The sequence below is a fragment of the Strix aluco genome, chromosome 3 (assembly GCF_031877795.1).
Source record: "Strix aluco isolate bStrAlu1 chromosome 3, bStrAlu1.hap1, whole genome shotgun sequence".
NCBI lineage: Eukaryota > Metazoa > Chordata > Aves > Strigiformes > Strigidae > Strix > Strix aluco.
In genome coordinates this window covers 10,684,898-10,705,911 of record NC_133933.1, presented here as the reverse complement: position 1 = coordinate 10,705,911, position 21,014 = coordinate 10,684,898, and the positions used below count along the sequence as shown (strand labels likewise).

Sequence of the window (21,014 nt, the reverse complement as noted above, 5' to 3'; positions counted from 1 at the left end):
GAGCAGTGACAGGTGATGGGACTGCTTGATAGTAGTTGTAGCACAAAGTGGTCCAGGATGTTTATTTTGAGGTGCTCAGTTAATTTTTACAATGAATAAATCTGCCAAAAATTTGCTGATGGCTTAAAAATCCCCGGGATTTGAGATTAATGTTTTGCCAAATTGCGCGAACAATTATTTTGAGGTTACAAAAAATATTTTCTCATTATGTTTTACAAGCTGGAAACACCCTTCAGGTTTTTCTTACCTTGCTTTTAAAGTATGCCAGTAGAGGGAGTAGAAAAATTACCATCCCGGTAAGGATAAAATATTCTGCACTAAAATTCAGCTCTTTCTTCTTTAGAAGTCTTAGTAATTCATACTGTAGTCTGTTATTGAAAGTAAAAGATTCAGTACCTTGAGAGAATGGAATTAGGAGAAGATAAACACAGCCCAGATAGTTTCTGAAACGTAGGAACATGTGAAACAGCATAGAGAAGAATATTTAAATATTAAATATTGTATTAGAGAAGAATATTTAAATCCAAAGATATATTGAGAAATATGAAATGTATTTTTTTCCCCCCCTAGTACTTATGGCTTGTTTGACAATCACCATGTAATTTTATTGTTACAGCAAAACCCAACATGTTTTAGTGCATGGTAATAAATTCATTTCTCTGTTTTTAAAAGTGGCTTCTATATAAATGTGCAATTAAATTGTGTAAGCTTTTGCAAAGATGAAATACTTAAAAATAAGATTTTTTTGTTGCATGTCTCGCAGTTTTTGCTTGGGAAAGGTGAGACACTGAAGGAGGAGAAGGGAGGAAGCGACGTGTAAACCCTGCCAGCCTGGCAAATTTATAATTTCTCTGTAGAAGTTGTTTCAGAAGGCGCTGAGATTTGAAGCGGAAACTATTTGGTGATCTTCCCATGTTTAAAAAGTCTCTTTCGGCATGGTGGTAATTAAAAATCTCCTCTAAAAATATGCCAGTATCAACAAGAGATTTTGAAAGTCTTTACCGTGTTTGGTTAGCAGGTATATATACCCAGCGTTTTGGAATCGTAGGCCTGACTGAGCAGTCATGATGGCTGTGAACTGAACTATGAAGGAGACATTTGTCTTGGAGTGGGACCTTTTGTGTTAATCCTTCCAACCTTTATATTGTAGCATTTCGTGATGGTATTTAGTCAACGAATAACTTGTATTGTGCACTTGTGATCCCTCTCCATCAGGAATGAGTGACTGTGTGGAATAAATATCAGTGTTAGATAAGAATTACTATTTTATTTTATATTTTTCCTGCACTGTGGCCTTTCTTCCTCAGAGGCTGATGCCTTGGTAGCGCATGTAGTTTGTAAATTAATATTTATAAGTGGATACTCAGGATATGAATGTGGTTACACTGAGTATGCAGCTGTTTATTTGTGCATGCAGTTGTTTTCTGTGCACCCTAGATAAACATGTTATCGGAGTATATCTGAGCACAGATATTCATGTCTTAAAATTACACATACCAGTGAAGCTTCACTGCTGTCTGCCCAGCCCAAACACACTAGACACAGAGTATATAAGCACCATCACTGGAGTTTTGCTGCTTTAAAGGAGGAATTTTTCTCCCCTGCCTTTTGCATGTCTCTGTGGTGTGAGTTGCTACATCAGATTGCTATTTCTGTTTTTTGCTGCTGTATCAGCCTTTGTATTTTAGCTGTTCAGGCTTGCACTTGCCTCCTTGCTGATGTCCTGCCTCCTTGTTATTTCTGTATGTTCCACTGAAAACAGGCATGCTTTCAGAAAATGGGTGTTGGACAAAATTATACAAAGACATATTTTGTGCTGTAGCATCTATTTGTATTAGATGGTTAAAGTTTTTGCAACTTAAAACCAGTCATCCCTTAGTTGAGTCTATGGCTGTGGGGCTTTTTGGTTAAAAATATGTTGAAAACTACTGCATGTTTACTGGAATCACGAAAGTTATGCTTCATTTTTCACACTGCTATGAAAGATAGAACTTGTATTCGATAAATGAAGATTTCAAATTTGGTTTGGTAATAGCCTTTATACCAGGTACTTTGACTCCTGATTTATGTATGAATTTGAGGATCAGATTTGATCAATTTAGTAACACTGAACTATATAAAATGTTTGTTTAAACTGCCATTACATATGAGACACTTGATTAAGATTCTTGTGTCCCACTTTGCAGCATAGTGCTAATTAAATGTAAAATCTGTCTTTAAACCAGAAATGTACAGAAGCAAGTCACAACAAATCTTGATAGTGTTGTTTTGTGTTCTGACTGGAAATGGTATGAAGAAGTCTGTTACAGAACAGCTTTTAAATGTGTCCAGGATGTGTACATGGATTTCGCTGTCAAGCTTTTAAAAATTGTTTTCTTCTAAGTAAAGATTTTGAATTGCTGTATATAAAAGGAACAAAAGGGGTTTTTAACTTCTTGTCTCTATTTTTTTTTTAAAGTAATTCCACTGTATTTTAGAGCTGCAGATATCAGAAAAAAAATACATGTTTGTGTACAATGCCTGTGGATTTTTTACTGAAGCGAAGCTAATGGCTGTCAAGAAAACTTTGTTCTGAGCTTACTGTGATATCTGCCCTCTATATTTCTTTATAAGGAGTGTACTAAAAATAAATAGTGGTAATCAGTCTCTGTTATGATGTTAACTTCGAGTTTATCTTTCGAAGGAAACCCAAGCTTAAGTGCCCAACAGAATTTTGACCTGACAACATCAAACCCGAACAGATTTTTGTTGTGCACGTTGTGAGCTGCTGCATTCCTGAGCTAATTGAATGTAGTGTGTCATGCAGAATTGTAGTATTTGCTGGTGAACCTGGACAGACAATAATAATTACTACATTGAAGCTTGTTTTCTGTGCAGTTGAAGCACAACAGTATACCCTTGGTTTTGTTTAGGATAGATCTGGATTAATGCTGGCTTACAATTATTACTCACAGGGCATTATCATTTCAGATCTGTGCATCTACTTTTAAGGTACGCCAATTGCTGTAATTAATTAAAGTGCTGCAGATGCTGCTGGTTAAGCCAATTTAAAGAACAGAGCGTGAATTTCCAGTTATGTGAGCTAGATAATGATAATGCTTTAACGTGGTAGTCACTCTTGTGAGCCAATTACCGCTCTAGATAGCTGAAGCAGGTCTGTGGTTCACTCTCTCTGCCTTCGCCCGTTTTGAGAATACGCGTCTCCTTTTTATGCCTTTTACTGCTGAGTAATCTTAGTTTTCCTCCCTGGTTGTGGGGTGGTCCGACTGACAGCTTTTACTCTTAATAAGCTTAGAGGTAATAATCCAAGTCCTGTAGGTCACATGTACAATATGCCTTTTAGTTTCATTTTTTTTCCTGCTCTAGTTTTGCCAAAACATTAGGCTCCCTGTAATATTATACGAGTGCTATTGCTAGCTACCTGGGACTGAAGTGCTACTTTCTGGTAACTGATTAATGCAGATGTCTCGTAAGTGTTTTACGTAACAATAATTATGAGACTAAGACTGCTTATGTTTTGGTGGGGGGTTTTTTCCATTTGCTTTTATTGTAGAATGTTTTTAAGTATGGATGGATCAAAATATTAATTAACATTGAGATATTTTTCAATTCCATAAGTTAGGTTAACATCACAGCCAAGAAGTAGTGAAGAAAACATTTTTGTTAGAGATACTCTGTATTTATTAATTTATTGCTGTATCTGTTTTAGATGCCAACATGATATGTTAATAAATAAACCGTTAGCAACATCTTTGCTTTTTATACATGTGTGAACTTGTTTCTAGGGGAACTTTAGAAATGTTGACAATACTTGTGCCTGTAACACTCCAGGAATGTGCCTGATGTAGCTGGAATGTGGAGAGTAACATCTTTTAAAAGAATGTATAGAAACTGATTATTTGAAACTGATATTTACTTTGTAACACTTATTTTTGTGAATTATAGTTTGTGAAAGTCTAATAATAATATATGTAGATTTTATAAATAAACGGGAAGCTGTGTAATATGTGACATACTTGCTGTTTGACTTGCTGATGCCCAATTTCAAGTTTCACGCTTAGGTTAGGGAGACTCTGTGCCATGAAATATTTCTGTATTTTTAGAGTCAGCTTATACGATTGTGTCAGGTATATTTGAGCAGGGCTGATAACATACTAATATCCTCAGGAGTGTCAGCCCCTTAGGACCATGGAGCGGCTGAACCTCAGAAAATGAGTGCAGCTGAGTTCATATGCAAAATGGGGAGAGTGGAATTTTCCTAGAATCAGAGCAGAGAGAACAGGTTTTCGTCCTGGAGCTGTAAACATAAAGTCTTAAAGATCTGGGAGGACTCGGAGAGCCTGGTGTAGATGCATGGAGAATGGGCCTGGGAGAGAAACAGGGGAACATTGTTTCTGTAGTTGTTGAAGCTTGGGCCCAGGCAAGGAGGAGGAAATTGGCTGCAGAGGAGAAAGAGTCTGTAATTTCTGAGAGGGAGGGGAAGAGAACAGAGTGCAATACTTAGATGTCTCTGGCCTCATTCCAGAGAGTGGAAATAAAGACAAGAAAGTGCATGTGAGCATTTATCGCTTTGTCCTTTTGTGTGTTCTTATGTGACCTGAGGCAAAGAAAAACAAATAATTGGGGGGATCCTTAAAAGCAAATAAACTTTGTTTCACTTCAGCCATCCCCTATCTGCAAGGACAGGGACCTGAATTGACACAGGCTGGAACGGCAAGAGTAAATCTCCATGAAATTCTGCCTGAAAATGCAACCACATGGGATGACTGAACCATTCTCGGTTCGCTGCTGTCAAAACAGGTGGCTTCTTGCTCCTTTCTCTCTGCTCCCTGCTTTGTCCTGCTGCCCCTTCAGTGCACTGACACTGGTGCTCACCGGGCCTTTGGAAAGCTCGTTCATCTCCCTGACCCAACCTAAAATCTTGTGGGGTTTTTTTTTCCTGGATGACTTTTCTGCTGGTTTGGTGAGAGGAACTGGGTTGTGAAAGAAGAGCCAGCGAAGTGCCAGGGCTGGTGCACGTGGCTGGAAAAGTGGGATGAAGGTAGGACATGAGTTAGGAGTCAGACGCTATCTGATCGGCTGCAGCATCAGGTAGGAGTTCTTATCTTGCACCACTGCTCTGGATGAGGGTGATGAGGAGAAATAGGTTTTTTTGAGAGCCCTTGTGCTTCTTGTGCCCTGCAGGAGCTCACACCTTGCACCACAGCACGGCTGCCCCGGGTGGGCTGATGGTGTTCACTGGCCCTTTCTTGTCCTCCTACCTGCAGTGTATCAGCACTGGAGGGATCTTCCTCTAGGCAGATCTTGGGCGCCTCAAACAACTGCCAGCTGACAGCCATGTCCCTTCACGGGGAGCAGAGAGCTGCTGCTCAGAGACCATGCAGTAGCTTGCTTGGATCAAAACAAGCTTTCCATCTTCTCCTCTCCTGCTGTCCTCTCATCAGGGCTGTGGTATTTCAGGGGCACCCCAAGAAATCACCTTCTCTGTGGAGCACTAGCCATCCTTCCTAAACCCAGCTTGCATTGAGTTTCCCTTTGTTTGGGCTGTTTCTGACCTCATGTTATGACTCTCTCTCCTTGGTAGTAAGATGAAAACCCTAAGTTCATGCTTTGGTTTGGTGATGTTTAAGAAAGACACTGAATAGACTTATTTTTGTGACACAGAGACCTTAGCAGACATTTTATTAAGGTGCGATATCATCGATCTGTTGCCTAGATGAGATTTGTGGCTTAGAAATTGTTGTGGCCAGACGTTCTCCTAACCTGAGTAAGAGCTGCACTTATTGCTATATAGTTACACTAAAAATAAATCCCCTCTTGCAAAAGTATGCATAATACTCTGCACGTGTGTGTGTGCATGTGTTTGTTTTCATGTGCTGTAAACCCTGAGATAGAATCTCCTGTTTTATAAGGGCTAATAATTTGTTCTCAGATTTAACAAGGTGCTTAATCGTATGACTTTCTTTAACTTGATTTAATTACAAGTAGATTGTATGCTTGAAGTTAGGCTTGCACTTTAAATACCTTCCTGAAGTGCATAATTTTTGGTGTTGCTGTATCACTGTGTTTAATGGACATGGAGGATTTATAGATCAGTATTTACACACATGTTATCCTGTGATAGCTGGAGTCAGTAACATCAGAGCAGGGCCAAACTCTCAGTTACAACTGACTATAAGTTTCCATAAGACTACTCCAATACATCTGAATTTTCGTTATATTTTTCGTGTAATAGGAGAAGAATCATGCAACTATGATTTACTGCCTGTTCTACTTAGTTTTGCAGTCTTTTTTGGCATAAGTTTTATAATGGAAGTCATGTTTAAAGAAATCAAATTGTGGGGCAAAATTTGAAAATTCCTTTTTATTATGTTAAATATGCAATAATTATTACTGTTTAAGACTGCAGCAGGTTGCTTTGGGACATAAAGCTCTTACTGCCCAGTACTTGGTGAGAAGGAAAAAAAAAAAAAGGCGGATCAAGTTTTTTGCAATTAAAAATCTGGAAAAACTTGTTTAAGAAAATGTTAGCTCAAGAACACGCATCTTTTGTCAGTGTAATATGCAGCCCTGAACACAACTCTTTTTATCAACAGTACAGTGTTTCATATTTAATCAACATAAAATGAAGTGCTTCCCTCACATGAATGTAACACAGATCAAGTCTCAGCCAAAGCAAATAAAAGAATGAATGCTTTGTTAATCATCCATAACTAATTTGTGCATACACAGAAAAAATGAAATCTGTTTTTGACAAGAGCTTTTTCATAGAAACAGCAAGGGAGAATTGAACATGTAATGTGCATTAGTAATAGTGAATAGTAATGGGGAGATCTGAGAAGTTTGCCTGGGACGACTTCTATTTCTTGATCGTAACAGCATTTAACAGAAACCTAAAATAAGAGAAGGGTTTTTTTAAGTTGTTTGCCGAAGTATAATAAGACAAACCTGTGCTGAAGCAGACATGGATGGATTCTTGTATGCCTTGACATATATTCATAAGTATTGCAGGGAACTGCCACATATCTCTGTGACAAACTCAGCTAATAGATAATACACAGTGAAGAAAATGTTAAATGCATTGCTTCTTTGCACAGGCAATATGATTGTGTTGCTCTAGTGACAGCATGGTTATGGTTGATGGGGTAGCTTCATTACAAGCCGCTGTTTTCAGGCTATTGCAGCTTTAAAAAAAAAAAAAAATCACCCATTTGACTGCAAATTTTTATGCTTGTCAGCCTTGAGGTGAATTTTACTTTAAGTGCAAAGTTAGAAGAAATCTATTTAGCTGTTTCGTTGATTGAAACAAATTTAGAGGAATGGATGGGCTTTTAAAAAGTTGAGGTTTATGTTTGTTGCAGAGCTGCATTTTGGAATGCTTTGCATTTGTCCTTGCTGTTGAAATGTAGCTTATGTTGTTTATAAAAATATATATATAAAATAAGTAACTGCACCTGCACCATACAGCATTCTCACTTTTGTGTGTTCGTAGGGTGTGACAGCTGAGATGTCTTACATGTGTGAGCATGCCCCTATTCTAGCTTCACACAGATCTTAATTTTCAGCTACCTCCCTTTTACCCTAGTTATATACATACCCTTTACCCCCCTGCTTCTTCCCCCATACGTCAGATTCAAATCCCACGTCAGCGGTATGGCATTGGCTAAATCCATAGATTCAATTTTTTTTTTTCTTCCTTTACTCTGTAGGGGGGAGTGCTGCATGCAGGAACCATCACTTGCAAACCACACTGCTCTTAGAGTGTGAAGACTGCCTGGAGTAGATTTGCATATCAAAGTTGTCTCACTGATTGACTTTTTTTTTTTTTTTGGTCCCCAGTAGGGAGTTGCATGTTTGGATAAAAGAATAGTGGTAAAAGTGGCCCAGTCAAGAGAACTATATGTTTGTATGAAGATCCTTTCTTGAAGTGCCAACTCGTCTGGAGTGAATTTTGTGATTGGTATCATGGCAATGGAGCTGTAAGAGTTATGGTGGTCTTGCAGCGTGTCCTCCAGGGTGGTAGCTGGGAAATACAGTGAGAGAGGGAAGGAGAGAGAAGGAGGAGCACCAGCAGCTCCAGTAATTTCTCTGTAGTTTGGGGGACTTCCAACTGTGTTATATCCTTTTGGTGTTATATATTTCAGTGGTTTTGGCACATGCTTGAAGTGAAGTTGTGAGCGAGAAGGAAGAGAATAAAAAAAGCACATTCATTAATTTAATAATGGAGATACAGTGGTGCTCCAGTAATAACTGAGACATTCGCTTCGAATAACATCATGCTGTTTTTTCTGAAGTGGCCTTTTAGCCTAAACCTAAGATCTACCAATACGATAAATAATTTGACCCAAGGGCTCTGGTTCTGACAAGGAGAACAGTCACTGTGTGACCATCACTGCTCAGCACACAGCCATCAGGCATTACAGGCCATACATCCATTCATTCTGTGCTTTTCAAGTTAACTTTCAGTACAGAAACAATACGGCATAAGAGTCATAATATCTTCACTTGACACTGTTAAAAGCTTTTCTGTGTCACAAGCCTTGCAAATTTTATGTCATTTAATATTGTGTATTCACTCTGCGGAAGTTATCCTCAGATAAAACAAATGGTTGATGACACACTGGTATTTTACAAAACCCTTTAAACCGGTTTTATCTATGCCTTCTTAAAATATAATATTTTCTGGAAAAGTGAATGAAAGTATATAAGGTTGCTGGAGCAGTTAATCTTTTGACCTGTTTCTTTAATGATTGTTACCTCAAACTTGCTTCCTTATTGGATATTACAAAGGAGATGAATAACGTGTTTATGTCTGTGAGTCTGTTTAAATAATTCAGAGTTTATTCTGGGGTCTGTGTCATGTGTATCTTCCTGCACAGCATCTGTTTCCTCAGGACAAGGCTTGCAGGTACACATGGCCTGATGTATGGAGCTATAGACATTTCAAAACCTGCTCTTAATATTATATTGAACTTACTGCTGAGCTAGAGGGATTATTTCAAACCCAGCTTTTTAATGTCAAAGATTCTGGGTCTTTGTCTTGAGGTGACAAGACGGACTAAGGAAATTTCAAGCCTAGAATGGAAAGTAAAAAGAAGCAGTTAAACAACAGAAGGGCTTTTCACATCTGAAACCAAAAGAAATGGGTGACTAGTTTACTGTCTTTTTAAAAAACATTTATTTTTCCACTAAAGACTGTTTTCTGTCAGGGAACACTAACTGGACATCTCTCTCGTGTAAATATTTGAAGGTTCAGCAGCACCATTCATGGGACACCTCTGCATAGAGCAGGTGAGCAGTAGAATGAATCATAAAAATGGAGACTTCCTGCCAGGCAAAATAGAGCTCAAGTGCCAGGCTAGTAGGTGAGCTTAAATCTAGATTTTATAACAGGTATTGCTTATTATTTAAAAAAACCCCAAAACACAGAAAACAACCTGTTGAGTCCCTTTAGTTGATACATGGAAAAATGTGCAGTTATGAGTTGCTGAGCAGTAAATAAAGTCATGGGTATCAAGTCCATGCCCCTCTCCTCTCCCTGAAAGAAGGTCTCACATAATAAGTGTTTCTTGCTCCAGTTTCAGCTAAAATTTAGGAACCAGCTTTATCATCTGCTCTTTCTCCCCTTCTAGCATTAGATAAATTATCTGTATTTCTACTTTGTTTCAAAGCTAACCCTACAGAAATACTATGAACCCTTCAAAAGCAGGGAGAAAAATAAACCCAAACCAGGGGAATGCTGTTTGGAAGTGCCCCAGCTTCAGCGGGTCACAAGAGTTGCTTTCAGAGGCAGACAGCACACTGTGAAGGATCCAGCTCAGTGGCACACAGCTCGCAGAAAATGAAGGACTGTTATTTTCTGCCAAGCTGCCAGCTCTATGTGCAGTGCCTTTCCTGCTAGTCAGCCTCACCTGACATGTATCAGCAGCAGCTCAAGCCCAGACTTCTTTAAATCTGCTCCTTTGAGAGCAAAGGTTTGAGGATTTAAACAGCCAGTTGGTAATAACAAGTTTCTATGCCAACTTCGGCCAAGCTTCTGTGAGCTCGTCCCGCATCCATGGCAAAATTAAAATTCTGTACGGAAGTTACAGTAGGACTTACACTTATAGTCTTGGCTATTTAAAAATTATTTCATCTCAGTGGTGTTTGCTTACTAATGATTTATGTAGTAATACACACAGACTTGCACATAGTTTCACCATGTACCTTAGCAGGCCCCTGGGAGATGGTCACGTAACCGGCTGCTGTACCATTTGGGGCCAGGAAAGGAACAGACAGTCCCTACGCTGCAGTGATCCCAACAGGAGAGAGCGAATGGCTGCGAAAGGGAAGCAGAATACCAGGCAATATTACAGTGTTAGTGAGCTCAGCACATTAGGATCTAGGCACTGCAGGAAAGGATGTGATTTTTGTTGCTGCTAAGCGATACAGGATAGTCAGGTATTCCAGGGCTCCTGAGCGGTACAACACAAGCTGTATCTCTGCAAACACAAGCAAAAATTCATGTACTGTACAAAGCTACGGTAATGTTTGCATAGAGCATAAGGACAGACAGAGTTTAGCAGGTGATTGAAGGCATCTAACATTAAATTTAAACCTGTCATTAATCAAAAAAGAGAAGCTTGCACAGCGTCTCTAGAGGAAGTGATCTGAAAGAACGAGGAGGGAAGAAGTTACAAATACTAGAGCAAATGCTTCTCAACATCAGTTATCAATCTCATTACTTACTTCTGTGGGAGAGTGTTCATGAAGTGTTTCTGTTCTATTTAAACAGTCCAAAGGAGAAAGCAACGAAGACTTTTAAAATGGGCACATAAAGCATCCACATCCTCTACAAGGTTGAGTATTTCAGGGTTCAGTAGTTCTCTGCTACTTACTAAAATTGTCCATCTTACCTGTAAACTTTTCTCGGTCGCCTTTCATAAGCATCAAGCCCACTTAAGAAGGGAATACCTGTCTCATACACATGGTCTATTAATAAATGGCTTGACTAAAATTTGGTCATGCACATTTTTTGCCATCTGTCCAGTAATTAAGAAGCTTAATAGTATTTTTGTATTAGTATTTTTGTTAGCAAACAGGATCTCCAAATATTCTTGGTGGTTTGCATGGTGTAGGTGAATTACCTCAATTTGTTAGGTATCATTTCTCTTTCTAAACTTCCTATCTGATGTTAATCTTTGGAGATTTCCAGAGTCCGTGAATGCAAAGGATTAGTCTGTGAAGATGAATGGTTTGTTGTTACCCACAGCAGGTTTCTTGAGCACACCCACAGGTATGATTTTAGTCAGAAAAACCTTTCGCTACATACCTCAGTCTCTCAAGGTGCTAGTGAAATCTCATGGGGCTGTCCTAAAAGCAGACCATAAGGAGACAATAGCTGTAGTAACATATTGTATTTTCTCTTTGCTTCCTGAAAGTATTGTCTCTACCAGTGCTAAGTAAGAAATGGTGTGTTGTGCTTCCAATATAATGATTCATGAATCTAGATGTGCTATAATAAACATCATGTTGGTGTTTTTGAAGTAGCCTTTTAGCCTAAATCTAAGATACTACCAATGTGATAAATAATTTGACAAAGAGCTCTGGTTCTGACCAGGACAAGGGTCACTTTGTGAGCATCGCAAATATATATTTATATAATCAAGTGTAGCTGTTTCAACATTTATGTATTTTTTTGTTTCCGTCCCAGCCCTCATGTCTAGGGCTCAGACTTTTCTGCTATGTGCAGAATTTTTTAAACATTAAATTCTCCATTCAAATGCATCATAATTCTTAATAATGTTCTGGATACCTTGAACCATTATTTGCTTTTAAACAGGTTTTCAGCACAGATTGTGCTGCCTGCATTCGGTCCTCCAAATCTCCCATCCGACTGTCTAAATTATTTTAACTGACATAGTTTCTAATTTACTCTCTCCAGTTGAGAGAGCTCCCTGTAGCTTGTCTATTTTAGCATTTAATTGCTGTATACTCTCACAAATTAAATTCTGTAGTGATCCATTTTGCTCTGCCAGTGAAGCAGTGATCTTTTCATCTAAGCAAGATGGCGCTTGCAACTCAGCCGGCGGGGCTGGCATCCAGTGTCGGGCGAGGGAGAACTTTCTGATTTCCTCTCCTGCGGTGTGTGGTGGCTGTAGGGGCGGTGGGTTTGTGCCAGAGGACAGTTTTCCTTCAAAACGTCCTCCATTTAATTCTGAAGCAAAAGGAAAGCGAAATCCTCAAAACTTGTTCCTCTCAATGGGTTTTTACAGCTAGAAAAATTGTTTTGTCTGATTATTTTATGCCCAAGTGTGCAGCAGAATGCTCCTTTTAAAAATCCACCTATCTTTGCAGGCTTTTTGGCATTTGCTTTTATAAAACAAATATAGCAGCCTCTAAAAATATTACGCTAAATGTCTTCCTTTTTTGGGAGAAAGATAGTAAAAACTCATTGTTCCTTTTGACAAAATAATAACATCCAATTAGGAAACTTGTCTTCCTCATTTAGGTCTTTTTTGGATAATGTTTGTACAGTGCTTATGCATTACTTAATATATTTCTATTAAAGAGGGACCATTTAGTATCTAAATAATTAAAAGTACAGTAATTTTTGATCTAGCTTCTGCTGAATGGAAATATTTTACTGTGTTTTCTCAATATGTGTGTATCGAAAGGAGAGCACTTGAGTCTCAGGCATTGAGGACTGCAGTGCAGCAGCGGTCAAAGGTCTGCATAGGCAAGCTGAGTTCAGGTGTGAAGAGGTAAAATACATTCTGCAATTTTCTGTGGAGGGACTCTTTCCCCAGCCCAAGTAACTCAGAGCAATATACTCCGTGGAAAAAAAAAATGGCCAATATTTTGATTCTGTGTAACTCTAGAAGCGTGAAGCCAGTTTAACAGAAAATACAAAGCTGTTTCTTACTTATTTGCACTTCTTACATTAACCTTGAAGATGACTTACCAGGCAGTTGGTAATTACAGGACACGAGGTCATTACAAATACATTTTTAAGGAAAGAAGGCTGCATAAAATTTGCATTATTGCATTATTTGGGTCTCCTTTAAATTAAGAGTCTGAGTTTAGATCCTTTCATATGAAGGTGTTAATCTTTTGATTTGCTTCATCTGGAAGAGAGTTGGGCACTGTTTAATAGTGTGATGTGACTGTCTGTCATCTGTGATCATCATCTTTTGAGTAAAATTGGTTTTTTTTTGTTTTGCATCTGTGGCACAGATTATCTGGTTTTAGTTCCTTTGTCAGAGTATAATTGTTCAATAGTAAACAGGACTATTGAAAGGTCCGCTTTAGTAGGGAAAGATGGGGATGATTCCTGGAAAAGGCTAGTGATTCATAGCATTGCTTCGCATTATTCTCCTTGTAGAAGGCAATCAGGCTATGTGGATCCTTTATGCTAGGCACATCTATATGTAAGGGTGGCACTTACTGTATAGTAACTTTTGGGATGTGTGACATTGCTCAGAAACATGAATGTTGTGGAAGAGAATGATGCATTGTTGCATTATTGAAAAGACAGAAATCAGTGTGCTAAGTGAGTCTGGTCCTGTAGCTGTGACATTAAATGCAGCTTCATTGGCTTCATTTGAACTGACTGCCATTTAGCCAGTGTTAATTTTCCCTTCTCTACCCCAAAATTTGTGATATGATGGTAGCTTGAGGTCTTGTGGAAGTAACTTAAAATGCTGTAGAGGGATAGTGTTGGGGTCGGCTCCTTGAAAACCTGTCCATAGCTATTTAAATCCCTGTTTGCAGTATATGTCTGTGTACGTATGTCTTCTGGCTTTAGCAGAGCTGAGTGCAAGGTGGTCCCACGCAGTGAGAGCTTGTCCCAGCCTGGCCCTGCCCTCCTTGCAGCTATGTGGCTTCTGATTGACTTGATTTTGTCTCTTTGGAGTAGGTTCCAGTTGACTTGCATGTTGCATTCACATATCCATGCCAACTCCTAAACCATGTGTACTGATGCCACATTAAAGGCCAGAAGCTGGTAAGAAACAGCCACATCAGTAACGGCACCAGTGGTGGTATCTGAGGTGACAATGTTTTTAAAGTCTGTACAGTGTGCTTAGAAGTTTAAAACTACCTGAAATCGTTATTACTAATATTCTGTACTGAAAAGGAATGCAATTTCTATTGATTTACGTAGTATTGCTTGCTCTACATATTTCTTTGTCTGAATTCAGAAGTCAAAGTACTCCAGGATATTAGGAGGTCTTCCTATTTTCTATACTAATTTTTGTTTTGCTAGCTTTGAGCTCTTTTCCCTACTCCAGATTTGGAATATTTTGCTAGGTTTCCTAAAGTACCAGGACCAACCAAGTATCAACTTAAAGTACCAGTATCAACCAAGATCAAGTATCAGTTACACAAATACCGACCACCCAGTCGGGTAGTGCAGAGCCAGCCACACGCCACATTCCGCTGCTTCCCCGGCTGTGAACAAGCTGATACAGCTTGCCATCATGGACAGATAGGGTTATTTCACCCAAAATATGGTGTACACTGACAGCATTTCAGGGACTAAGGGGATAAGTAGGAGGAGACTTGCTCTCCTTAGTCATAAAAGTGTAGAATACAAAAGCAGAAATTCCCCAGCACAGGACAGTATTCTGGAGAAGTTATATGTTTATGTGTGGTTTTAACTCTTCTTTAAGTAAAGTATAATGATCAGTTTGTAAACAATATACTTCATAAATAATATACAGTTTTTTCAGAGCCTTTGGTCAACCCAGTACAGCCATTATTCTGTTATGCAAGAAGATAGGCTTGAGTAGTTTCTGCTAACATACCGACTAGTTATTTTTTAATAATTTATTGGTGATTTCTAAAAGAATTCCTTTTTTCTGGTATGCTGCTTCCCTTGCTAGAACTATACAGTAACAAACATGAAACAATAAAAAAAGATTGTTAACCAGTATTCCACGCATCATATTATGAACCAAACAGTGCCGATTCTCAAACACAGTAGTATGTTTAACCTGAAAGATAACCTTGAGGTACTTGTATTTTACCAGTATTGTGGGTTATCTTCTATCTTTCTGTGATATTCAAATATCATAGTTGATTTTATTTCCATAATGCATTGCCTTTCTTAAAGTGAAGAGCTTCCAAATTACCATTTTGTTACAGAATGAACTCCATCATGATAGTTAAGAGTTGTATTTTGTCACCTATTATCACATGGATCATTTTCCTCTTGTGACTTCAACACTGACTTTTCCATTCACCCTTCCACAAAATGTAATGTGGCAACTCTGGCAATCACATGTATGTAAAATACCTGGAGGCATAACTGAGCCTTTTGTGTTTTGAACTTTGATTATATAGTCAAAATCAGAAAAGTTCAGCAATTAAAATATTTGCATTGGGACTCCTGCTTTACCTTCCACAGAACTCCACGTGCTCATATGAGACACAAGTAACACCAGATCAGACTTTTGCTATTAAATGGATGTTATTTAGTATTTTACCAAAGTGTGCTTCTGTTTGAAATAACTTGTTCCAGCCTATTCCTGAGCTGTTCCCGTATACTCCACTCATAGGTATTTCTCTTCGATTATTTTGTCTCTGCTGATTTAAGAATTATTTATTCTTCTGCAAGAAAATTTCTCTGTGGTTCTGGGGTAACTCAGATTGTATTATATGAAGCATGTAAGGTTTTTTTGAAGAAAATGATACAACCTTTGTAAGAAGTAGTTATTAGCAGGTTCTGACATTTAAAGACAATTATTTAAAAGTTGGTTACATGTCAGAGTAGAAAACATAATCCACTGTGAAATTGGTCATGGATCTAAGCACCTTGAGAATATCCTTTTTGGGGGCAAAAAAGAAGTTTCCCCCTTTCTACTGATTTATCTAAAACCATGTAAGGCCAAGCCTATAAAGCTTAAAAGGAGAAAATATTGCAACACTTCCAACACGCTTAGTTTTCTGGGAGAATAGGAGGATGTACTTAAACTCGCATGTTAAGGAAAATAAAACTTGAAAGATCAGGGACTGTCTATTTGGGGGGGGGGGGGGGGGTGTGTGTGGAGGGGAATGTTTGGGGTTTTTTTAATATGATAAAATTACAGATTTGGATTTTTATAGGCAATTGGAACCTGAAAAGTCAATTTCTGTCTTTGGCCCACAAAAAGATTATGAAATTCATTAATTTCTGAGGAAGACTGAACTTGATTGTCAAGTATGTCTTCACAGCACCTCAGGATATTTAGTGCTAAGAGAATCTTCTTGCACACGGCTGGCTTCTCCCCTTTGTACTGGCACACAGCTGCCTGCTGTTGTAGCATAGGGTGTCTGTAACACATGAGCCAGCCCTCAGAAGACATTGGTAGCCACACAAGGAAATAATGCCAGTTGCATGAATACTTGCACATCACATTATATATGCCAATTTTCTCTAAAGATACTTAAATAACTGGAAGAGGTTTAAGCAAAATTTCTTTCTATTCGCCTTGTCCACCATGTTTATACCATAGTATGAATATTGATCATTTAGCTTTATGAAACAAGTTGCTGATAAGATGCAAACTGCTTATGTACATTTACCTGGAGAACATGCAAAAAAGAAGCGCCGTCTCTTTCGCGTTGCTTTCTGAACAGGCGCCACAGTAAATCTTGCATTTGGCATAATGAGTTGTAATGTTTAGTTATTCTAAAGGTATGGTACAATAACAGATTATTGTTGTTCATATCTGTGTAATAATTGAAACTCCCTGATCGTACTTTCCATTTTACACATTGTCAGAACCTTGGACCTTAATCTCGCTCTTTGATTGATAGTCGCGGCCGAGGAAAGAGCACTCATATTGTTTGTGATAGTTGCATCTGTTCAACTTGATTCAGTTGAGAGTATTTGCATATTCTTAAGTATTTCTTCTGAGAGGGCCTAAATCCTTCTCAAGTGTTTGATGCATTTTTGAAATTCATTCATAAGGTATCTACATGCACTAATAGTTCTGTATAATATTGCTGTGCATAATCTGACAGATAAGGCTAGTTTTTTAAACAAGGTATTCTTTGGGGATGACATATTACATTCTGACTTATTCTACTGGGCGGAAATGTCAAGTATTTTGACAAAGGATGCTTGAATGTTTTGATTGAATTAGTATTCTTTATTCAACACAAATTGTCAACCACAGTAAAATGTAGTCTTATTGTGAGAACATTTTTCAAAAGAGTTAACAGCAGGGCTTTTTTGTTTTATTTTTGTTACTTGAGCTTTATTACATATAATCATTCCTTTTCTGCTGATCCTGATACTAGATGGAACAAGAGAGTAGGTTCTTAGATGCATTTTAGATTAATTTGTCTGAATTGTTAAACTGTGAGCAACACCTTTATCTTGAAATACAATTTCGCCTTTTGAAATACGACTTAGGCTTTTATCTTTCTCTTTTCTAGCTTTTTTTTTTTTCCTTGCAAAAATTTTATCAGTATTTTTGGAGGCATTGTCAACCTTAATTTCAGAAACCTGTCACTCTTGATAGTACATGTACAACACTAGTGAGAAGTACCATTGCTTTGAAAAATATTCAGGCGTTATATTTGAACATTGAACACAGATAGCAGTTCAAAATATTAACTTGATGGCCTCATACCATTATGTAAAGAAACATATGCATAATTGAAACACATGTCTTCCATAGGTTGGAAGTCCAGGACTATCCAAGTTTAGCCAAAACTAGTCCAGTTTGCGATCAGAAGGAAGGGAGATATATTCCCACTTGCTTAAATGGATGTGTGCTGTGGATGCTACTACAAGCTCAAGCCATTAAAGACCTAGGATCTCATGTGGAAGACCGCTAATCACAGTGAATAACCTTTGTTTCTCCACTGCACTATGCAGGTGTTCAAAGAGCCACCATTAGTGGCTGACCTAGTTTAGAAATGGGTTTCTGCCTCAAGAAAGGACTATAGCAATCCCTGCTTCTTGGGTACTTGAAAAAAGAATGATGCAGATTTAATAAGTGTATGTTTTGTTTTATGCACACGCAGGTTTTAGTGTAACAGCACCTTTTATGTTAGTTTTGTTTTTCCTTTGCTTTCAGGAATCTCCTTCTGGACGCAGAAAAGCGCTTGCCACCAGCAACATCAACATGAAGCAATATGCAAGCCCCATGCCTACACAGACAGATGTCAAGTTAAAATTCAAGCCTTTGTCTAAGAAAGTGGTGTCTGCCACACTACAGTTCTCTTTATCTTGTATTTTCCTGAGGGAAGGAAAAGCCACGTAAGTTGTTGGGTCTTTTTTAACCAGATAGCGTGCTTTGTGTTGCTTTTCAAAGAATTCTTTGGATAAAGAGCTCTTTCTGTACAGAATGAACAAATTTGAGAGTATCCTTCAGCATAGCTATAATTCCTGCCATACTTAGTTTCTTAGCTGAGTAAAAGTCGTTTCCTACTTTGATTTTAGTCTTATGTTCTTCAGAGGCAAATGGCTTGTCCTCTACTGTTACAGACATTTTAAATAACAACAGCTTAAAAATATCTACAGTTCTGAAATCAGCAGGAGTGTACGTTTGTGTCCATGTGCATGTTTGTCCAACATTCCCTTAGACTGCAAGGGAAATGTGGGAAAGAAAACTTATTTCTATTTCACCTAGTTATATTTCACAAAGAATAAAAGAAGGACAAAGCCAGTTGTAAGGTGAGAGAGGGTGGACTCAGAATTAAGATTTTTGGGCTAAACACAAGAACTTTGTGTGAAAAGAATTCAGTTGGGCACTGATTAACACTCTCCCTACTCACTCAGTTCTCTCCCTTATTTCAACAGCCTTTGGAGGGCAGAGGATACAGATTATTTTTGCAAATCCTATAACCTCTCATGCACTTTTTCAGATTCATGATGTCAGATGTTGACAACTCCATGTGGCTGAAGGATGGATTGTTTGTCACCCATCCTGTTTTGCTTTTCCTTTCTGACTCTAAAATATGGGAATGTGAGAATGGCAGAACAAAAATAGGTAGATGGGGAAACTACTACTCTAGCGGTTCTTTTACCTCTTTAATTTTTTTTTCCTTCCAAAAAGGCTGTTTACTTCTAGCTTTCAGTATTCTGAATGTACTTGTAGACATTGCCCACTGCAATGCAAGTGCCCCAAAACTGTTGTGTGAACAGGTTTCCAGACTGCCATGTTTTAAGGCATACATTTTGACACAGAAAGACTTTTCCTCTGCATGCTGTGAAAGCCACAGATGCATTTTGACACAGTTTCCCACAGCATTCTCCTGGCGAAACTGGCTGCCTGAGGCTTGGCTGATCACACGCTTTGCTGGGTAAAAAACTGGCTGGATGGCCGGGCCCAAAGAGTTGTGGTGAATGGAGTTAAATCCAGTTGGCAGCCGGTCACGAGTGGTGTCCCCCAGGGCTCAGTTTTGGGACCACTCCTGTTTAACATCTTTATTGATGATCTAGACGAGGGGATCGAGTGCACCCTCAGTAAGTTTGCAGATGACACTCAGTTGGGTGGGAGTGTTGATCTGCTCGAGGGTAGGGAGGCTCTGCAGAGAGACCTGGACAGGCTGGAGCGATGGGCTAAGGCCAACTGTAGGAGTTTCAATAAGGCCAAATGCCGGGTGCTGCACTTGGGCCACAACAACCCCCAGCAGTGCTACAGGCTTGGGGAGGGGTGGCTGGAGAGCTGCCAGTCAGAGAGGGACCTGGGGGTGTTGATTGACAGCCGGCTGAACATGAGCCAGCAGTGTGCCCAGGTGGCCAAGAAGGCCAATGGCATCCTGGCTTGTATCAGCAATAGCATGGCCAGCAGGGACAGGGAAGTGATCTTACCCCTGTACTCGGCACTGGTGAGGCCGCACCTCGATGACTGGGTTCAGTTTTGGGCCCCTCACTACAAAAAGTACATGGAATGACTCGAGCGTGTCCAGAGAAGGGCAATGAAGCTGGTGCAGGGTCTGGAGCACAGGTCTGATGGGGAGCGGCAGAGGGAACTGGGGGGGTTTAGTCTGGGGAAGAGGAGGCTGAGGGGAGACCTCATCGTCCTCTACAACTACCTGAAAGGAGGTTGCAGAGAGCTGGGGATGAGTCTCTTGAACCAAGTAATGAGCGACAGGACAAGAGGGAATGGCCTCAAGTTGCGCCAGGGAAGGTTTAGACTGGATATTAGGAAGTATTTCTTTCCAGAAGGGGTTGTGAGGCATTGGAATGGGCTGCCCAGGGAGGTGGTGGAGTCCCCATCCCTGAGGGTGTTTAAGAGTCGGGTCGACATAGTGCTTAGGGATCTGGTGTAGTTGGGAACTGTCAGTGCTAGGTTAACAGTTGGACTAGATGATCTTCAAGGTCCTTTCCAACCTAGATGATTCTGTGATTAATTATTATTAATTACTATTAGTGTTTCCCTTCTTTGCTTAACCTGTTGTGAACTACATTTTGACGTCATATAAGAATGATACTTTGAAGTATTTAGCTGTGGTTTACCATGGTATTGCAGCTGAAAACGGGAATGAGGAAGTCAGTATCTGATAACCTTTTAACTCTTTTGAAACAACCAGCATCCATGAACTATACAGTAAATAGCTATACTAGACTCCTTGTGGATTTTGAGGCCATAATTTGTAAAAGCCAATCCATTTAGGGTCACATACACCCTCTTCCCGTTGAAATTGATAGGTTTCGGGCTGAAGACTGTAAGTCAGGTAGACTGTAAGTTAACAACAGGGCTTTAATATCACCCTCAACCGGGGACCTGAAAAAAAATAAACTGCTGTTTGTGAAAGCATTGGTTTTCAGTATGTGTAAATAGAAACTGTCTTACTAGTCAAAATAAAAGAGAGAATTCAGGTGTCAGAGACATCGACATGCAAGAAAAGCTAGGCTAGGGCTTCCTTATATCTCTTATAGACTGTTGTAGTTCCATACAGTGAGATTCACTTTTATTTTATGCATTTTATAAAGAAAATACTGCAACCTGTTGCTGTGCAGTACCAAAAATCATCTTATTTCTAAAACACAGAAAAAATATTATAAAGTATGAATACAGAAAGGACAGTAAAAA

At 39.1% G+C, this 21,014-nt stretch overlaps 1 protein-coding gene across 7 annotated transcripts in view; it reads left to right on the top strand.

Annotated features, from left to right (window-relative positions):
• Window positions 1–21,014, top strand: part of EHBP1 (EH domain binding protein 1) — a 227,345-nt gene that overhangs the window by 68,106 nt on the left and 138,225 nt on the right. For all 7 annotated transcript variants that reach the window (XM_074817315.1, XM_074817312.1, XM_074817311.1 and 4 more), the window contains exon 6: window positions 18,051–18,232. In XM_074817315.1, coding sequence (XP_074673416.1) covers window positions 18,051–18,232 — 182 coding nt within the window. The remainder of the gene's footprint in view (window positions 1–18,050; window positions 18,233–21,014) is intronic.